This window comes from Phyllostomus discolor, chromosome 6 (assembly GCF_004126475.2).
Source record: "Phyllostomus discolor isolate MPI-MPIP mPhyDis1 chromosome 6, mPhyDis1.pri.v3, whole genome shotgun sequence".
NCBI lineage: Eukaryota > Metazoa > Chordata > Mammalia > Chiroptera > Phyllostomidae > Phyllostomus > Phyllostomus discolor.
Window position 1 is genome coordinate 121,470,019 of NC_040908.2, and position 18,070 is coordinate 121,488,088.

The window sequence follows — 18,070 nt, forward strand, 5'->3', positions numbered from 1 at the left end:
GTCCTGAGTAGAGAGAAAATCACACACCAGACACATTCCGAGTAGCCAGGAAATGGAGATACAGCCGAGCCCAGCAGGGTAGCTCCGAGGGCTTTGAAGTTCATGCCTCAAGTTTCTCTGAAGGCATCCTCCAACTCCAGATGGTTAAACATGTGACCATAACGCTTGAGAAATTTACAGTGGCAAGAAGGGGCTGAGGTGGGGCGACAGCAGGTCTAGAAGGTGGCCTACAGTGGCAGCAGGGCTGGAGAGGAAAGGGACACAGTGGCCCCAGGCCTTGGCACCGAGGGATGTGCAGTGTGAGGGGAAGGGGAGCTCACGTCGGGGGAGATGGAGCCGGGGAAGCAGCTGCGGTCACCTAGAGCTCAGGGCTGCGGCCGAGAGCAGTGGGTGGTCAGCGAGTCAGCAGATTTGGGTGTTTGAGCCCAGCACTCACACAGCCTTTGACATGTGCCAGGAGCTTCACAAATACTAGCACATGGAGACCTTACAGCAACCCTTGAGGTGTAGACTGATACCCCATTTTACAGAGAAGGAAACTAAGGCACAAAGGCCTTAAGTAACTTGCTCAAAATCCTTCAGCTACTAAATAGTGGAGCTGAGATTCACACCTAGACAGTCTGGCTGCAGAGTCCAGGCTCTTAGCTCTCTGCTGCCCAGGCTGGAGACGGGTCCAACACCCTGGGACTGGCAGGGACCCCCCTGGGAGACGGTAAGGGGACGAAGAAGGAGGCTGAGAGTGCGAGGGGGAGCCTTTGACGCGCAGCTGAGCAGGTCCCCAGAGGTCGGCGCCTACCACTCAGGACAACGACCACGCTGCTGAGTCCTCCGCCGTGCCCCAGGTTGATGAAGGAAGCAGGTGTCCAGGCTCCACCCTGTTGGGCCTGCCTTACCCCGCAGAGCCTTGCTGTGCAGATGAAATTTGATGCCAATGCAAGTGGAGGCCCAGGCCCAGGCCTGGTCTCCCGAGGCCCTCCCAGGCTCACGGACACGCGGGGGCCACTCCCCGCCCACTCCGGCTCTGCCTCTGGAACTAGTGCCCGGCTGGCCTGAAGGCAGGCCTGGTGCAGCAACCACTGGACATCATTTTCCGATTTGTTCGAACCCTTTCCACCAGGGCCCTTCTGGGCTGCCTCCCCACTCCCTCCTCAAATTCTCACGGTCCCACCTCGGCCTCAGTTCACCCTGGGTGACTGAGGAGGGCGAGAGGTGTCGGCCTAACTTCAGGACCAGCTGGCCCAAGGGTGAAATTCCCACAGCTCCAACAGCCATGCCCTCCGCTGCCTCTGGTTCCTCACGCCATCTACTCTCTGACCCAGACGGCACGGAGGCCAGGCCGGCTCTGCCCAGCTCCGTGCAGGAGGAAAGGGGGCCAAGCCTGGGTTTTCTCGAGCCATCAACCTGAAGACCGCTCTCTTCCCTAAATGCTACAAAGAGGCAAGCAGACACCAGTTTAGATGCATTTTTCCCCCACTTTTGGCACAGGAAGTGAGGAGACGGAGATAAACAAAAAGTATTGTAATCTGTCCCCTGCACCAACCCACACTTTATTTTTAAACAAAGGCCCCGCCGGCCTTCTTCCCCACCAGAGGCCCCGAGCCACCCGCACCCTGCCCACACCTCCCTGGGGCCCAGGGGAAGCTGTTCTCCGGCTTCAGGCTTCGGACTCGAGCTCCAGCCCAGGCAGGGGAGGTCACAGCACTAGTGCCAGAGCACGACCTTCCTGGCCTGGTCCACGCTCACCACGTGGCTCCCGGAGTTGCACCAGGCCACAGCGTTGACAGCGGTGCTGCAGAGAGGCAGGGCCAGGCTTCAGACGGGCGTCGGCAGCTGGGCCCGCAGCCTGGGGCTGCCCCTCATTCCTGGACCTGGGCACTTGAGGCCTCTCTGAGCCCATTTTCCTCTCCAGTGAAGTGGGCTCACAGGGCACGATGAGGATGGACCCAAGGGCGTGTGGAAAGGCACCCTGTGGACGGGGAAGGGCTCTGGGGGGTGGGAGATACGGAAACAGGGGCTGAGGACTCCAGGCCTGAGCACGTCGGAGCCTGGAACTGGCTGACAGGACTGGGCGGGTGCAGCCGTGGCCCTGAGGCTAGGGCGGGTGGGGGGCGGCGGCATGCTCACCAGTGGGGTCCCCGTAGGCTACTCTCCAGTTTCCCAGTGTCCACGTCCCAGATGTAAAGGGCTCCGTCCCAGGAACCTGCCAACGCGTAGCTTCTGTCTGGGCTACAGTGGCCACGGCGGAGCAAGAGACAGGGGTCAAGGTGAGACACACCCTGACACACAGACACAGTCGGACGGGGCACACTGGGGCACAGACGTGTGCTCTCACGGACACACCTGAACACGGCTTTGGTCCAGTCAGAACCGCACTTGAAGCCGTCAGCGCTGAGGACAGACAGAGTCGGATCAGAACGGAGACGGCCGCCAGCCCCTGCCCTCCCCCAGGAACCTCATAAGGTTCCTCTCCCCGCCCAGGGGTCGGGCACCTCCGCAGGCCCTGGCTCAGCCGGGGCTCCAGGGAGGGCTCCGCACCGACAGCTCTAAGGAGCCTTTTACGGGGGACAAGAGGCCCTGCTGCCCCAGCCAAAGCCAGCGTCAGCAGCCCAGAGAAGGTACCTGAACACCTGGCGGACGTTGCTCACACGCAGGTCGATGACCTTGAGCGTGTTGTCCCGGGAGCAGCTGAGCAGATGCAGATGATCGAGGCTGAGGCTCAGGGAGGTGACCCGGCCCTGCACGGGGATGACCTGTGTGCAGCGGGGGGCCCTGAGCAGTGAGGACAGAGACGGGCGTGAGGAGCAGCTCCCCCTGCCGGGGCCATCCCGACCGGCTAACAGGGCCCAGAGGCAGCGGGTCCCGAGCCCCGGGCCTGGCTGATGGTGACCGACCCCCCCGGCCCCCCCGCAGCAGCCCCGCCAACAGGAACACAGGCAGACCTCGACTCAAAGCCAAAGCCGGAGCCCCTGCAACCTCTGGGTCACAGAACGCGTGCCGGGGGAAAGCCGTGGAAGTCTGTCCTTACATGCGTGAGAGACCCAGGGCATCTGCCTGGCGGCAGTCCTGCGGCCAGGGAGGAGCCTGAGGGGGCTGGGCACTGCTCCAACTCTGGCTTTTATTTACCGTTCAAGCCCAACGTTGTGCTCTTAGGTTTAAAACACAACTAAAGCTTTTTTCCTTTTGATTAAAAACTGAGAACTAAATGGGAAAGGGGGCTTCTAGGTCTCAGCTGTTGAGGCCCAGGCAGAGTCGGGTGGCTGGAGGGAGAACCACGGAGGCAGCACAGGCCACCAGCTCAGCCTCACTTCCCTGTGCACCCTCTGTGGACGGCTCCAGTGGCCCGAGAGAGGAAAGAGAACCCGGGAGCCCTGTCCCTACGCCTGTCACCTGCTGTCCCAGAACCGGATCTTTTGGTCATTGTGGCCACTGATGATGACATGGTCCCCGCACACCACATCGTTACAGTAGGAGAGGACATCGATGGTCCTGGAGCCTGCGGAACAGGGGCCAGGGCCCCGGCCTCAGGGATGGGTCGTCAGGAGCCAGCCCGCTAGACAGAGGAGCAGCTGAGGCCCAGAAGCCCCAGAGGGCAGTGTCCTCCCAAAACCAGCACCCAGGTCCCCTGCTTCCCAGCCCAAAGCCTGAGATCACCAAGAAACGACAGAAAGCACCATGGGGGACAGAGAAGGTGGGGCCTTGGGAGGTTTCACCCCAAATGCCTGTGAATCTTGGAATCACTCCCAGAGAGCAAGCAGGTCAAGGTCCCTCATGGCCCAGCATGGGGGGTAGGGTGGGGAGGGGATGCGTGGTGCAGGGGATGGAGGGCGAGGGGTGGGGGGGCGCGGTGCGGGGCTGGCCTCACAGTAGGCACGGTCGAGGTCCCACTCCTTCACTGTCCGGTCTCGACTCCCAGTCACTGCCTGGTGCCTCGTTAGCTTGAATTTGGCGGCTGTCACCTTGTCTGTGTGTCCAGACAGTGTCTCCTGCCCCCCATCACAAATATGGATTCAAGGGCGTGGTCAGGACTCCATAATACCGTACTCCCGTCTAGGCCCAGACCTGACCCGGGACCCCCAAACTGCCTCCCAGTCAGACCTCACCTTGGACGCCGCCTGTCCCACCTTCCAGAGCTGAGCGGCCTGATTGTACGTAGCTGCCAGTACCTGGGAGCCCTGGAGAGATGGGAGTAGGAGAGGTCCCGAACCTGGACTTGACCAGAGGCAATATCACTCAGGCCCCAGGCCTGGGGCAGGGCTGCCTGGGAGCTGCCCAAAGCTGGGTCCCCCAGGTAAACGGAGGCACCTCTGGGCCCAGGGAGGAGCAGCTGTGTAGGAGCCTGAGGGCCCAGCCACACGTCTCCTTGGGCCCCAGAGCCTCCACCCGCCTGGGGTGGGGACCAGGGAGGAAAGCACCCCGTGCCACTGGGGCAAAGTCTCCTCACCGAGGGGTCAAAGTCCACACTGGTGACGCTTCCACCAGCTCCTTCGAGGGTCTGGTTGGCCTCCAGGCGACCTGGCGGGGCGGGGACCAGGGGAAGGGACGGGTACAGTGAGGTCACTGACCTCATGAAAACGAGGAGCTGGGACTGGAAATGGGAAAATCAGTTTTCCCCAATTTAAAGGACAGAATCACTGGGCCCTAGGAGATAGCTGGTCATTTCACAGGGCTAAAGATGGCTGGAGAAAAGGGGCTGCCCCTAGGCCCCACACAAGCCAGCGCCAGGCCAGCTAGAGATTCGCCCCCTCGAGGAAGCCTCCAGGAGCCGGCCCTGCCTTCCCGACACACCCCCTCCACAGAGCCCAGGCAGCTAGCTGACGTGGGTCTCTCACTGAGCTCTCAGAGTTCAAGTGGGAACAGAAGTGGCCCAGGGAACCCCTGCCTCTCCTAACAGGGGCCATCTGAGTGCAGCCATCCTCATCCTGCAGGCGTGGGCCCCAGGAGCTCGAAGGTTCTCCAATTTTCTTCAAAGAAGTGAGCCCAAAACTCTTGCCAAGGGATCCTCTGGCCACTGCCCTCAGGAATGTTCTAGGTGAGGGAGCATAAAGAGGTCCAAGACCTTTGCCCACCGAGCGACAAGCCGAGGGTAGGGTCTGGGAGGAAACACCGGGTCGGCCTACAGGGGAGGGGCCTCACCTCCCACGACATTCCAGAGGTGGATGAGGCGGTCAGTCCCCGCAGTGGCCAGCAGGCTGCTATTGGGACCAAAACAAACTGCATTGACTTCAGAAAGGTGGGCATCCTGTGGGGAAAAGGGGGGGTTGGTGCCCCTGATCCTTGTCACGGAGGCCCCTGTGCACACTCACAGCCTCTCTCTCGCGTGCACCCGAGCACACAGCAGTGTCCCATCACCTCTGCCTAGACCCCTGCAGCAGCGACGATACCCCGTCCTCCCCTGCCTGGTTACCCTGGGCTCCCAGCCTCCTGTCTCTCCCTCTCCAGTCCACGCCCCCACTATAAGAAGCTGAGGGGTTCCCACCACAAGCTGTGGCAGGAAAACTCCTCCTCCTGCCGAGGAGCCCCACCCAGCTTCCCTGGCCTCCTCGGACCGCTCTTGGGGCCCGCACTCCCCACACCAGCACCCCCTGCAAGGAGCCCAGGTCCTTCTCACCAGCACATCCTGAGCCCGGGTGGGAAGTCGGGCAGCCGCACACACAGGGATGCTCTGGTATCGCTGCTCAGGGACTCCCCCAATGGAGTGTCCTCTCCTCTTCTTAAAACTGGGGGGCGGGGGGAGTCAGGAGGGCATTCAGCAAGGCCTTCTGCTGTGAGAGCCTCACGTTCCCCCGAGGCAGCAACAACAGGAAGCGGACACAGAAGGCAACAGAACATGGCCAGAACGCGCCCGAAGGCCAGTCCCCAGCCCAGCCTCTGACCCCTGGGGTCAGTGTGGAGGTGGGAAGAGCACAGAAAAGACACAGAGGCAGGGCAGAGCCGGTGGATGCGGAGAAACCTTGGGGCTGAGGTTTCAGCCCTGGCCTTGCCACTGCTTGGCTCTGTGGCCCTGCACGAGTCCCTGACATTTTTTTTTAATCCTCAACCAAGGATATATTTATTGATTTTAGAGACAGAGAAAGAGAAACATCGATTGGCTGCCTTCTATACCCGCCCCAACTAGGGATTGAACCCACAACGCATGTGTGTGCCCTGACCGGGGACTGAACCTGCAACAGTTTGGTGTATGGGACAATGATCCAACCAACTGAACTGCCTAACCGGGGCCAGCCCCTGACATTTCTGAACCTGAACTTCCCAACTGAGTGGCAGTCCCTGCCCAGCCTCAGGCTGGAGCTCCTGGTCCCCTGTGAGAAAACTGGGTGAGGACAGAGCCTGGAGGACAGCTGAGCAGGGGCTGAAAGTGAGGCCATGCACCTCCGGGTCTCAGCAGAGACTCACACGGACTGCTGGACAACACACAGATGGACAGATGGAGGTGCACACACAGGCCGAGCCTGGGCTCTAGAAGCTGCAGACAGGGCTCCGGGGTGCCCTGGCCCTTCCCACACACACTTACTCCAGAAGCCCCTTCACCACATCCACACAGTGAGACAGGGTCAGGGAGGTGGCAGAGGCAGACCTGGGGCAGAATTGAGAGAGAGACGTGCTAAGGGACCAGCAGTGCGTGTGCAGACAGCAGTCGCCAACCCTGCTCTGCCAGAGACCCTGGGGCTCACAGCGCCTGGAGTCCCGGAGGAGAACTTGGCTCCTCCAAGACCAGGAGACTGGCATGCCCCAGGGCGGTCCCATGAAGATGGAGGCAGAGAGGCAGCTGGCAAGGAGGTCTCCCAGAGTTTTCACCATGATGGTAAGAACTACCTCATCACCCCAGTTCCCCTCACAACCAAAGTCCCTGGGAGGGTGAACTGGGGCCTATGGAGGGGTGGTGGTGAAGGTGCCCCAGGCTGGGACAGCATAAGGCTAGGGGCAGGCGATGGGAGAACCTAGACATACTAAGACCTCAAAAATGCCCAAGGATGTGTCCTGGGATGAACTGGCCCACTGGGGCTGCCAAGGGCTTCGGGGCCCAGCAGCGCATGCCCTCCCCCAGGTTCCTTCACTGCCCTGAGGCCTGGACACCAGTGACTGCAGGGAAGAGCTGGAGGAGAGCCTGGGGAATGGGGACAGGGAAGGGCAGCACCGGTGCCAGGCAAATCAAGACAGATGGGCAGACTGAGGGGAGGGCACAAGGACCAAAGCCCTAGTCAGGTCCCCCAGTGTGAACTCACATCCACACATGCTCAGATGTTCATATACAGTCAAGTATGCTCTCACACCCCTGGGTATGCAAACACATGCCCGCGACAGCTGAGCCCTGGGCCTTGCCCACAGGTTCCCTCCTGGTGACACCCTTTCGCCAGCCAGGCACCCCACCCCCAGAGACGTGATTTTGGGAATGAAAGAAAGGGGTGAGGATGGGGGGAGGGGTCCCCAAGGCAGCTCTGGAGGTCAGACCTGTCCAAGGAGGTCTGAGCTATACGTCTCTCCAAGGCCCCTCCCAACACAAGAGCCTGCTCGAGGTCCTACTGGAAGACTCTGAGATGGGGCCCAACTCAGGGCTCTAGGACAGTCCTCACCTAAAAGGCCTCTTCCACTTCTCACCAGCCTCACTCGCTAGAAATTCCGGCTCAGCAGGCAGTGTCAGAGTCACCTCGGCCTTCTCCTTGATCCCGACACCTAGAGTGTCTGGGCTCCTGGAAGAGGGAACGGAGCTCAGGACGGACAAGGGACCCCAGGCCCCATATGGCGAAGATGTGCAGACCCTGCGTGATGGCCCCGTACTGGCTCCTATGACCACACATGTCTGCACGTGTCCTGTGAGCTTAGTCTTCATGCCCCCTCCCTACTGTGATTGTGCCCAAGTGTGGTCAGGTGGCTGAAGGCAGGTGTGTGGTAGGGTAGAATTGGAGGAAGTGGCCCAAGCACAGGGCACTCCAGAGCACATGAGGCAGAGCCAGCATCAGAGGTTCCGGGGGCCTCGCCACTCACTCGCTGATGCTCACTGTCCGCTTGGCAGCCTTCCTTAGCTCCTGGGACACCCGTGCCTGCTTGGCCCTGTGGGGGAGGGAGGGGAATATCTTGGGATCCAGGCGCAGGACGCTGCCACCTTCCTGCAAGGGCAGGGGTGGGTCACCCCTCCTGAGGAAGGTGCAAGGAGTTCCCGCCTAGAGGAAGGGATGGGACTCTCTCCTACAGGGGCCGAACTGCTCACCTCCCTGAGGGGTAAGACTCGGTGCTCTCACCTCTCGCGGCGCTCGAGGCGCAGGTTGCGTTCTGCAGCAGCTCGAGCCTTGCGCTGCACGAGCCGCTCCAGCAGGTCGCGCGCCTCCTCCTCCAGCTTGCGCAGGGCTGCCTCCTGGAGTCCCAGGTGCGCGCGCAATGCCTCGTAGGCCAGCCGCCGTGCCGCGTTCCTAGCCTGCTGCGCTTCCACCTGCCGGGTCTGCTGTGCCCGCGCCTCCTTCAGCTGCGCCACCCTAGCCTCCACAGCCGCCAGCCTGGAACGGGGCAAGCCAACATCACCGCCTAGTGGGAACGGGTCTCAGAGCTGGGACAGACTTGCCGTGGCCAAGCACCACCCAAGTGGCTAAGGCAAGTCTCCCACCTAGCCTTACCCCCTCAGAGTCCTGTGGTTCAGGTCTGGGGATGAGGGGAGAGCTGTCGGGCCCTGCTAGAGGCACCCAGGATCATCCCATCCACCCTCCCCTGCAGAGATGGCTCAGAGGCTTTTAGAGGTGGGTGCAGTCCCCGTGGCGCCCGCCCACACCTTACCTGCTGCGACGCTCCTCCAGTTCAGATTCTAGGGCGGCCAGGGCTGCGCTCTTTTCCACCACCTGGTAGGCCATCTGGGGGGTGGTTAAGGGCCAGACAGGTGGGCCTCTGTGCAGAGCTTCAGCCAGAGTCTGCTACTCCACCCACCTGCCGCCTTAGTGGAAAGCAAGCTGAGGCGCAGGGAGACTTAAGTGTCTGGCATGGATGCACTGCTGTTTGATGGTACAATTAAAGGGCCTTAGACTCTGGAATCTAACACTTGGGTGTCAAGCCTGTGACCCCGGGGTAGTCATTTAACCTCTCTGAACCTGTATTCCTTTCCCATAAAATGAGAATAATATTACTTACCTAATAGGGTAACACGGAATTATTATAATATTAATAGTTGTTCAGCCAGGGCACATGCCAGGGTTGCAGGCCACAGCCTCCAGCAACCGCACATTCATATTTCTCTCTCTCTCTTTTTCTCCTTCCCTTCCCTCTCTAAAAATAAATACATAAACCTTTTAAAAAATAGTTGTTCAAATAATGGCAAATTTTTAACTTTTTAAAAAAGATTTTATTTATTTACTTTTTAGAGAGAGGGGCAGGGAGGGAAAAGTGAGAGAAAGAAACAGCAATGTGTGGTTGCTTCTCACGTGTCCCCAACTGGGGACCTGGCCCACAACCCAGGCACATGCCCTGACTGGGAATCGAACCAGTGACCTTGTTGGTTCACAGACCAGTGCTCAATCCACTGAGCCACACCAGCCAGGGCTTAACTTTTTAATGTAGCACTTATGTGTTTCATTTCTTGTTCTAAGCATTCTACACAAACTAACTCGTAATCCTCATAACATCACCGTGAGGTAGGTACTGCCACTCTCCCCATTTTACAGAGAAGGACACCAACACAGAGAGGTTTAGTATCTTGCCCAAAGTCACACAGCTAAGTGACAGAGCCAATATTGGAACCCAGGCCACCTAACTTTAAGTTCCAAGTAAAGGGCTGGTCCAGAGGAGGGGTTTGAGGGATGTGGATTCTGTTCCCCACCCCTCCAACACCTGGCTGACACAAGCATAGATCCTGGAGAGGAAGAGGAGCCCTGAGCAGCATCACATGGGCTAAGAACGGAAATGGACTTCAAGAGCACAGGGCCCAGACTGAATACTGTGGCTGAGGGTGATCTCAGCCATAGTCCAGCCTCACTGAACAGTCCTTCAACCAAGAGCCAAGAGAGCTGGGGAAGCCACAGAGATAGACTTCAACTCCCACCTTGGGAGCTGAGCGGTCAGTGGGAGAGGCAGATGCCCGGCAAAGTAGTTCCCACCAGTGTGGCAGAAGGAGCATGAGGAAGTAACCAAGGCTGGGGGCTTTAAGCTGTTCCCGTGCTCTTCCCCACCTAGGCCTGGTGACGGCCGGACTGAGGAGCAAGGTCGGTGCCGCCCACCCGCACTGACGTCACTCCCCGTGTGAGCCCGCCTGGGGAGCAGCCCCACACACGCAAGGCGGCGAGGCCTACTCACAGCTGGCCCGGTTTATACCACCTTTCATTCCTTTCAACACCAAGCAACCTGACTACCACTTCTGCTTCCTCACTTGTCATTCACTTCATTACTTTCATGGATGTTTGGTAGTACTTTTTTTATGTGATACTTTTCAAAATTCAAATAAGGGATGGAAAACAGAGGAGTGGTTACCAGGAGTTGGGAATGACTGGGGGAGAAGGGTAAGCTGTGACTAAAATCGGGAAGCAAGAGAGGGATCTCTGGTGATGAAATAGTGCCGTGTGGTAAAGTTCACACAAATATGACATGTGACAAAAACACAAAGGACTGCATACAGCCCACACCAACGGCAACTCTCTGGTTGCATGTGGTGCTATAGTCACATCAGATGTAACCAATGGGGGAGACCTGGTGAAGGGTGCACAGGGCTTCTCTCTACTATCTTTGCAGCTTCCTATGAATCTATGCTTATTTCAAAATAAAAAGCTAAAACAGAAAAAAAAGAAAAAAGCTAAGATAGTAACGATGATACACGTGTGTTGTGATACGTGAAATAATACTACCAGTCAAAGGAAAGCCCCGCCTCATCCCCTGGCACAGCCGATGGGAGCTGACTGCTGTGCCTGAGCCAACAAAGGAGGGGGACGCTGAGAGTGAGGGGCGTGTACCAGTGTCCCGCACTACGGGAGCCAGGAGCTCAGAGAAGAGAGTGGCAGGTCACGCATATACCAACCTGACCACGGGGAGAGGTGGTGAAAGAGACTTTTACTTTTTCACTCGATGGACTTCTGTTCTTTTGAAATACTCACAAGCAAGTCTTGTGTAGCACTTGTCTTTTATTCATGGAAGTCATTTTTATTATTAAAATATGTAGCTCTGAGTGCTATATGAAGAATGAGGGGGTGCCAAGGGAGGAGCCATCCAGGGTGGAGGGAGGGTAATTTGGACCAGGCCAGATATGGTACAGGAAACAGAAGTGGATGGATTTGGAGGCAGGGTCTATGACCTGGTGACCAGCTCAGAACAGAGGGCTGGGAAGGGTGAGGGGTGACCCCGGGTTAACAGCCGGGTGACTGACTACCAACGGAGGGGTGTGTGTGATCTACCTCATTCATCACACTCATTCATCAATTAGTCTCCAAATATTCATGAGCATGGACTGGAGACAGGCCCCAGGAACACAATGGAGGCAAACCAGAAGCATCCCAGGCCTTGGGGCATGCACAGCCTACAAAGGGGGCTCAGATATTTGAGAACCACTTCTCCAGTGTCAGGTTGTAACCACATCAGGACTCTGAGGAGAGGCTCTCACGGGTTCACAGCCCCAGTCCCACATGAGGCGGGCAAGTGGCTGGGCATGCTGTAGCTGGGCATGACTTCACAGGCCAATCAGTCTCCTCGAGTGGACTCGCAGCTCTGTGAGGCCAGGTCTTGTTTATTACTGCACCCCCTGGGCCTTGCATAGAGAAATTATCAATAAATAACTGCTGAAAGAATGGAGAGCACTGAGGATGGATTCACATGGTTTGTTGGAGTTCAAATCCTGCCTCCACCTCTCTAAGCCTCGGTGTCCTCTGCAATCATAAAGTTGCAGAGAATCAGCTAACATTTAGCACAGAGCCTGCAGGGAGTCACCTCAATGTGATGTTGGCCACATTATTACAGGGGCGATGGGGAGTCCGACTTTAGATGTGAAATCCAAAACAGCAGCTGAGCAAGACATTCTAGGTTAGAGACGGGTCTGGGAATCAGCAAACAAAGTCTCTGAGGCTGTGGGAGTGAGTGAACCTATCAGAGCTCCAAAGAGCACACGCATGTAAAGGAGAGGGACAGGGAGTAGGGGAGGAGCCAGGCAAGGAAGTTCAGAAGCAGCAGGTACAGAAGTGAGAGGAACACCAGGAGAGTGTGGTGACATAAGCCAAGAGGCCCCATGGGGGTGTGAGGCGGACCACCTTACCCATTTAGTCTGTAAATGTGGATGGAGCATCAGCTGGAGACAGGCCCTGGGGCTGGCAGGCAAGTGGTGAGCGGAGTAGGAAGGGGGAACAGAGGTGGCCTGGCCCGCATACCTCACATTCCTCCCTGAGCTCTCACCGCACTTCCTCCAGCTGCTGTTGGAGCCCACCTCACCCTGGGCTGCCAGAGCCAAGCAAGAGGGCACTCTGACCGTCTGGCCTCAAGGCGCTGGACTTGGGGAATGTCCCCCTTTTGCTGGCTCCCTTGGACCACATCTTCCAGCCCCTGAAGATCCTGGCCCCAACCCATTGTCTCTCAGACCCCTGCCCAGCCTACCTCACCACAGACCAGCTGGAGCCCTTCCTTCTTCTCTTGCCATTTCACCCTCAGAGTGGCTGGTGACGGGACCTGGTCGGAGTCAGACCCCAACTCCTCCTCCCTGCCAACCAATCAAGAGAGTGGTGCTCATTGTCCCTCCATCCCTCCATCCACCCAGGGGCTGTGCAAGGAAAGCCCAAGACCAGAGCCATGAACGTTCTCCTGAGGACGGTGGGAGCCAGAAAGCCAGCAGAGGAAAGAGCATGTCCCCGGAAACTGAAGCTGTCCATGACTCCTCAGCTCTGGTGTCCTTTCCATGGTCAGGGCCCTCCTCAAGAAGCACCTCCCAACTCTGGGCCCCAAACCATTCCGGATTCTCACCTTCACTCCCCCTTTGGAATAGGCAGCAAGACCCTTTCTGTAGGCACGGGGTAAGGAAGAGGGAGACAGACAGAGAAGGAGAAAAGATGAGTGTGGGGGTGGGAGGGGAATGAGATGGGACAAAGGTGGACACAGACTGAGACGGATGGGAGGGAAGGACATTCTAAGCAGCTGGCTTGGGGGAAGGCTGAAGAGCTGGCAACCCCCTCTTCTGGCAGCAGCCAGGGGCTGAGGAGGTGCCAGGGGGAGAGCCCAGCATAGGTAGTTGGGGCTGGGCCTACGCACAGGCAACCCATGGGGACCATGAACACACACACACTCACCAGGGGCCCTGGTGGGTTGCAGGAGTAACATCGTTTGGCTCTGGGTGCAGTTTCTCCGAGAACGGGGCCAGCAGCTCAGCCTTCTCCAGGAGATGGTTATCTAGGGGTGCAAGAGGGTGAGCCTGGGGCAAAAACAGACACCTTCCAACAGACTCCAGGCATGTGGGTGACCTCTCTGGCTGAGAGGACTTTGAGCCCAGGGGTACGGCGTGGGAGAGCTGCTGGCAGACTGAGCTCTACCCCTTGCGTACAGGGTTCTGTGCAACTCTACCAGCACCTTCAGCCTTGGCACAGCCTCCTCACAGCTCTAGCCCTCAGTTCCTCCCAGGAGAAGACCTGCTCTCCCAGGGCAAAAAAGGACCACCACCATCAGGGAAGAAGATGGCTGGGCATTGCCCCGCCGAGGTTCCTGAAAAAGGAAGGGGCCAGGGACTGACCACCTTGCCCCAGGACAGGGCCTGGCCCCAGAGAGTGACGACACAGAGCTCCACCGGCCCACAGCCTTACTTCCCCTAACTTTTTGGACTAAAAAACAATCATGACTTCTGCAGGTAGGTGGAAGGTTCCTCTCCCCTCCTCCCCCCAATCCCAGCCAAAAGAGAAAATCCTTGCGCAATTATCCAGGGACCTCCTCAAGTTGGCCAGTTTCTGCAACAGACCTGAAATTCATTCCTTCCACCCCCTCCACGCCCACCACTGTCACTTCCTCTTTTTTTTCACCAATTCCAGGGCTGGGTGCAGGGTGTAAGTCCAGGCCTAGCTCCTCAGCAACTTCCCTCAACCAGTGCCCTGGCTGTCACCTCCACCCAGGTGGGAGCCTAGTTCTCACACAAAACCCCAGTCCCCGGGGCACTGCACTGCACCCGCCCGCCCCCCCGCCCGCACCACGCCAGCAAGTCTAAAGATGCCATTTTGCCCAGGTCATGGGTGAGAAATCTGAGGCTTAGGAATATAACCTGCTTTAAGTGTATCTGATTTCAGCCCTCCAGAGTCTCCCCAAGTCTCACGCATTTGCTGGGGAGAGGGGGTGTCTGTGGGGGACAGCTGGTTAAGCTTCAGCCAACATTAGGCCCAGTGATGGAGCTGCAGAGACCGTGGTTAGACCTTCAGCCGCAAGCATAACGATCTCAGGTGACCAGAGGCCCTATACACAAATGCACACCTGTTTATCGCTCTTGGCCTACACACCCCTGCTGACCAGCTAGCTCCCTAGAAACAACGCTGTAAAAGTCTGACTTGCAGGGCTCGGCCAGCTCCCTCCCACAGCCTGTGGCTCCCTGTTTCTCCCATAGGCCAGGCCAGGCTGGGCGCAGAGGCACTCCAAAATCCTAAGCCAGGATCACCTATCAGGAAACTCTGCGCCTCTTCCTTAGAGACCGTTTCACTCCGTCCTTTGATTGGCCAAAAATAATTGCTCTCGATAGTCCCGCATTCTGTCACTGGGCTATGGGTACCAATCGGACTGACCCGGCTCTATCTTGGGAACCGCCCAGCAGGGGGAAGCACAAGAGTGCCTACAAAACCAACACTGTGCGGGTGCCTAGGAAGTACAGCTCGAGAGAGGCAGAGTCGGGCCCTGAGGAGCAACAGCGGGAGCATCAGAAGAAGCTCCAACCAGGAAGGGGCTCTAAGCAAAGCCTGGCCTGCAAGAGGCAGGAATGTGGCTAGTCGGAGATGGGGCGTAACACATGGGGGTCTACAGGTCCAAGGCTTCGGAGGGAAGAAGGCACTGGTGCACTTGCGTCACAGTCGGAGAAACCACACACACTGTCCCGGAGCCCCGTCCCCTCCACGGCCGTCTTCTGAGCCCCCCGGGAAGCACTCACAGGCCTGCACCAGCTCCAGGAAGAGTGCCTTTTGCGTGCGGTCCCGCTGCCGCAGCTGCCGCACGATATGGCGTTTCCAGCAGGCAGCGGGGGATCCGGAGCTGCAAGGCCCCGCCATAGCAGCGCGCTCCCGCCTGCCCCACGCACACCCGGGCCCTAAAAAGGCGCTAGTGGGCTGGGGCGGGACCTCCAGGGGACTCCGTGACGTCATGGGCGGGCTGCAACGGGAAATCCCCGGGTTGTACCAAGAGCATACTTGGTGGGGAGAACGAAACGCAACCGTTAGTGGGAGCTCACCGCCTACACCACGGGGACCCTCAAAAAATTCTCACCCAAGTTGGAGCTCCTATTGCTGGCTTGGGCAATAAGCAGAACTCGAGATCGGAGCCTCCCGGACGGCTTCCCCGTGCCTGTTGGTGCGCTCCGCAGGCGGGGCCACCAGGGCCAGTGCTGCTGGTCCCTACCCCGCCCGGCCGAACTCACCGCCCCAGACGTTGGTCCACGCCCCTCTGGGCCGGGCTGTGCTGTAAGGTCAGACCCGGAGACCTCCTCACACCAGGCCCCCCGCCCTCGCCCTCGAGGCACTCAAGATGGTGAAGGGAGGCGAGACTGACCCGGAGCACCTTAAAGGACAGAGAGATAAGAAAGCTCAGAAGAGGAGGGGACTGAAAGGAAGAGGCCCTGCTTTCCTTAGATGATGGCATTTGAGTTGGGTTGTGAGGGATGGATGAAATAGGAGTTGGCCAGAAGGAAAGAGAAGAGGATTCCAAGCAGTGGGAAGAACAAAGTTCGATGACATAAAAAACGGATTCGGGCCCGGAAGGACAGGCGGCAGAACTGCTCCTGTGGGGAGCGAGGTTTAGGGGTCCAATTTGTCGCAGAAAATTTAGGTCCCTTAGAGTTAAAGGCCTGCAGCTGACTCCATCCAGCAAGCCCCTGGCCCAGAGGGTGGTTGGCAGAGCTGGGTAGCAGCCCATATTTTGATTCAGGGCTAATGAAAGGTTCGCCTTATTTGGTTGGCCGCTGGAGAAGCAGCAGCATCTCTTCCAGGTACACTTGTCAGTAAATCATGGGTTGCGGGGAGCTGTAGTGAAATTACCTCCAGCAAGACCCCGGTCCAGAGCTTTGCAGACACAAACTAGTGCGAAGAATAAGAGGAGGAATTCACTGGGCCCAGCCTCAACCCCTGGTACACTGTGTACGGCCCCAGCAGGCCCTGCTCCCCGTGAGTGAATGCAGACCTGTCCGTCCCCAGGAAATGAGAGAGACTGGGCAATGTTGGGGAGCCAGACAGGCCCTGGGGGTGACAGGTTTGTTGAGATGCAGGTGGTGGGTCACAGGACTTGCAAAGTAGATGCCAGTGATGTCCCAGGAGAGTACACTCTGCTCTGCTTTGAAACCCCAGTGTACTGAGCTCAGTCCCCGACATGCCATTATCTATGACTCTGGTTTCCTTTGCACGTGTTCCTTTGAAACACCTTCCCCTCTAGTCATCCTGGCTTCCACTCGTGGGTTACCTCCTCCAGTAAAACTCTCCAGCCCCTGCACTGAGTTAGGGCTTCTCTGACCTCAGCCCAAGCTGCCCTATCTGTGGAAGGATCGGCTGGTGAGCGGTAGCGTTCACTAGAAGGCATGCCCAGGAAAAGGTCATGGTATACCCAGGGAGGCCCACAGCCAAGTGGCAACAGTGACTAATTAATTCCTTTTAGGACTGGGAACTCAAGGGTGCCTGGGGACTCCATGAAGGAGTTGGGGCTGTGGGCATCGAAGGGCATATTCACAGGGCTCTGCCTAGCTGTGAGGTGCAAAGGCGCTATTTCTCTCAGGCAAGGAGTCACGTTGGGGTCAGGGCCTCCTAACCCTTTTTCTGATTCACAAAACATTCCTAGGAAATTTTAAATCATTGACATTTTTTAATGGTATGCCATAAAGATTTTGATTAAAAATATCTCCTGTCTTTAGGCTATGAGAGATTATATATAAAGTTCACTTAAAATAAAATTTTAGATAACATAATACATGACAACAAATTTCTACTTTTCACATTTAGCATGAAAAATTTCACGTTTAATTTATCTTTAGTTATGTTAGAAAAACATGATTCTAAACAAATAAATATAAAAAGTGATTATATCATGACTTAGAGATCTAATGTACTTGTAAAACTTGCACTTGGGTTAGGCATCTCCCAGCAGCCAGGGTGACTATTTAAAAAGGAAATCAGTCCTGGCTAGGTAGCTGAGTTGGTTAGAGCATCATCTGATACACCAAGGCTGTAGGTTCGATTTCCATCAGGCACACTTACAAGAATCAACCAATAAATGCATGAATAAGTGGAAAAACAAATTGATGTTTTTATCCCTCTCTCTCATCAACACATTTTTTAAAGAGAATTATAAAAAAATAAAATCCTAAATCAACTTATGTTATTCTCATTTAAAACCCTCCTAAGGCTTTCCAGCATATTCCAGGCAAACTACAACCCCTTTCTGTGGCCTCACGACCCTGCTTAATCTGGCTCCTGCCTCTGTTTCTGACCTTCCCTCCTTCTACTCTGCGAATAAAGCCTTACTCACAGGGCCGAAATCACTGCCACGCTCAGCCCCACTGTGGCTGCAGCGTCCTGGTTGGCCTCTGTTCGTGGGGCTTTTCCTCCAGAGCTTTCAGGGGCTGCCATTACCCTTCATTCCAAAGACCTTCCCTATTCACTCAATCTGTAATAGCCCCTTCCCAATCAATATCTACATCATGTAGATGCTCTTCCGTTCAGAGCACTTAACATGCCCAGAACAGATGGTGTTTCTGTGTCGTTTTGGTGGTTGGTGATTTGTCCCTCCTAGCAGGCTGGAGGTTCCGGGGGAGCCGGCATCGAGTCAGCCTCCATCACAGCCCTCTCTCCAGCTCCTGAAGCGGCCCCGGCACCAGCTGAACAGGTGATTAGTAAATATTTACTGCTGTTGCTCTGGTTTCAAAAATATACAAAACCAGCTTTCATGGCCCAGTGCTTAGCAGTTT

General features: G+C 57.0%; 1 protein-coding gene across 7 annotated transcripts; it reads right to left on the reverse strand.

Annotated features, from left to right (window-relative positions):
• Nucleotides 1-1,448: 1,448 nt before the first annotated feature.
• On the reverse strand, nucleotides 1,449-17,756 carry ATG16L2 (autophagy related 16 like 2). 7 transcript variants are annotated; one of them, XM_036028848.1, is made up of 18 exons: nucleotides 15,056-15,268; nucleotides 13,230-13,329; nucleotides 12,544-12,646; nucleotides 8,764-8,837; nucleotides 8,238-8,489; nucleotides 7,984-8,049; nucleotides 7,572-7,688; nucleotides 6,512-6,574; nucleotides 5,609-5,717; nucleotides 5,134-5,239; nucleotides 4,442-4,512; nucleotides 4,101-4,172; nucleotides 3,863-3,983; nucleotides 3,388-3,493; nucleotides 2,620-2,769; nucleotides 2,341-2,388; nucleotides 2,125-2,200; nucleotides 1,449-1,789 (listed from the first exon to the last, which is right to left on the reverse strand). In XM_036028848.1, exons 1-17 carry the CDS (start codon nucleotides 15,264-15,266, stop codon nucleotides 2,143-2,145), a joined length of 1,827 nt encoding a protein of 608 aa, XP_035884741.1. In that variant the 5' UTR covers nucleotides 15,267-15,268; the 3' UTR covers nucleotides 1,449-1,789; nucleotides 2,125-2,142. The 7 variants fall into 7 exon arrangements, with proteins under 7 accessions (XP_035884741.1, XP_028371924.2, XP_035884745.1 ...); XM_028516123.2 differs by having other exon boundaries at nucleotides 2,125-2,226; nucleotides 15,056-15,266; XM_036028852.1 differs by lacking the exon at nucleotides 15,056-15,268 and adding an exon at nucleotides 14,573-14,635 and having other exon boundaries at nucleotides 2,125-2,226.
• Between the last annotated feature and the right edge of the window lie 314 nt (nucleotides 17,757-18,070).

What these genes read in the sequence shown, in the direction of transcription:
- ATG16L2 (XM_028516123.2), bottom strand. Translation starts at nt 15,266, where the DNA reads ATGACGTCACGGAGTCCCCTGGAGGTCCCGCCCCAGCCCACTAGCGCC. An exon ending in CCCGGGCTCAGGATGTGCTG is followed by an intron (nt 5,240 to 5,608) that starts GTGAGAAGGACC and finishes TTTTCCCCACAG; the next exon opens with GATGCCCACCTTTCTGAAGT. An exon ending in GGACCTCGACCGTGCCTACT is followed by an intron (nt 3,494 to 3,862) that starts GTGAGGCCAGCC and finishes CCTGTTCCGCAG; the next exon opens with GCTCCAGGACCATCGATGTC.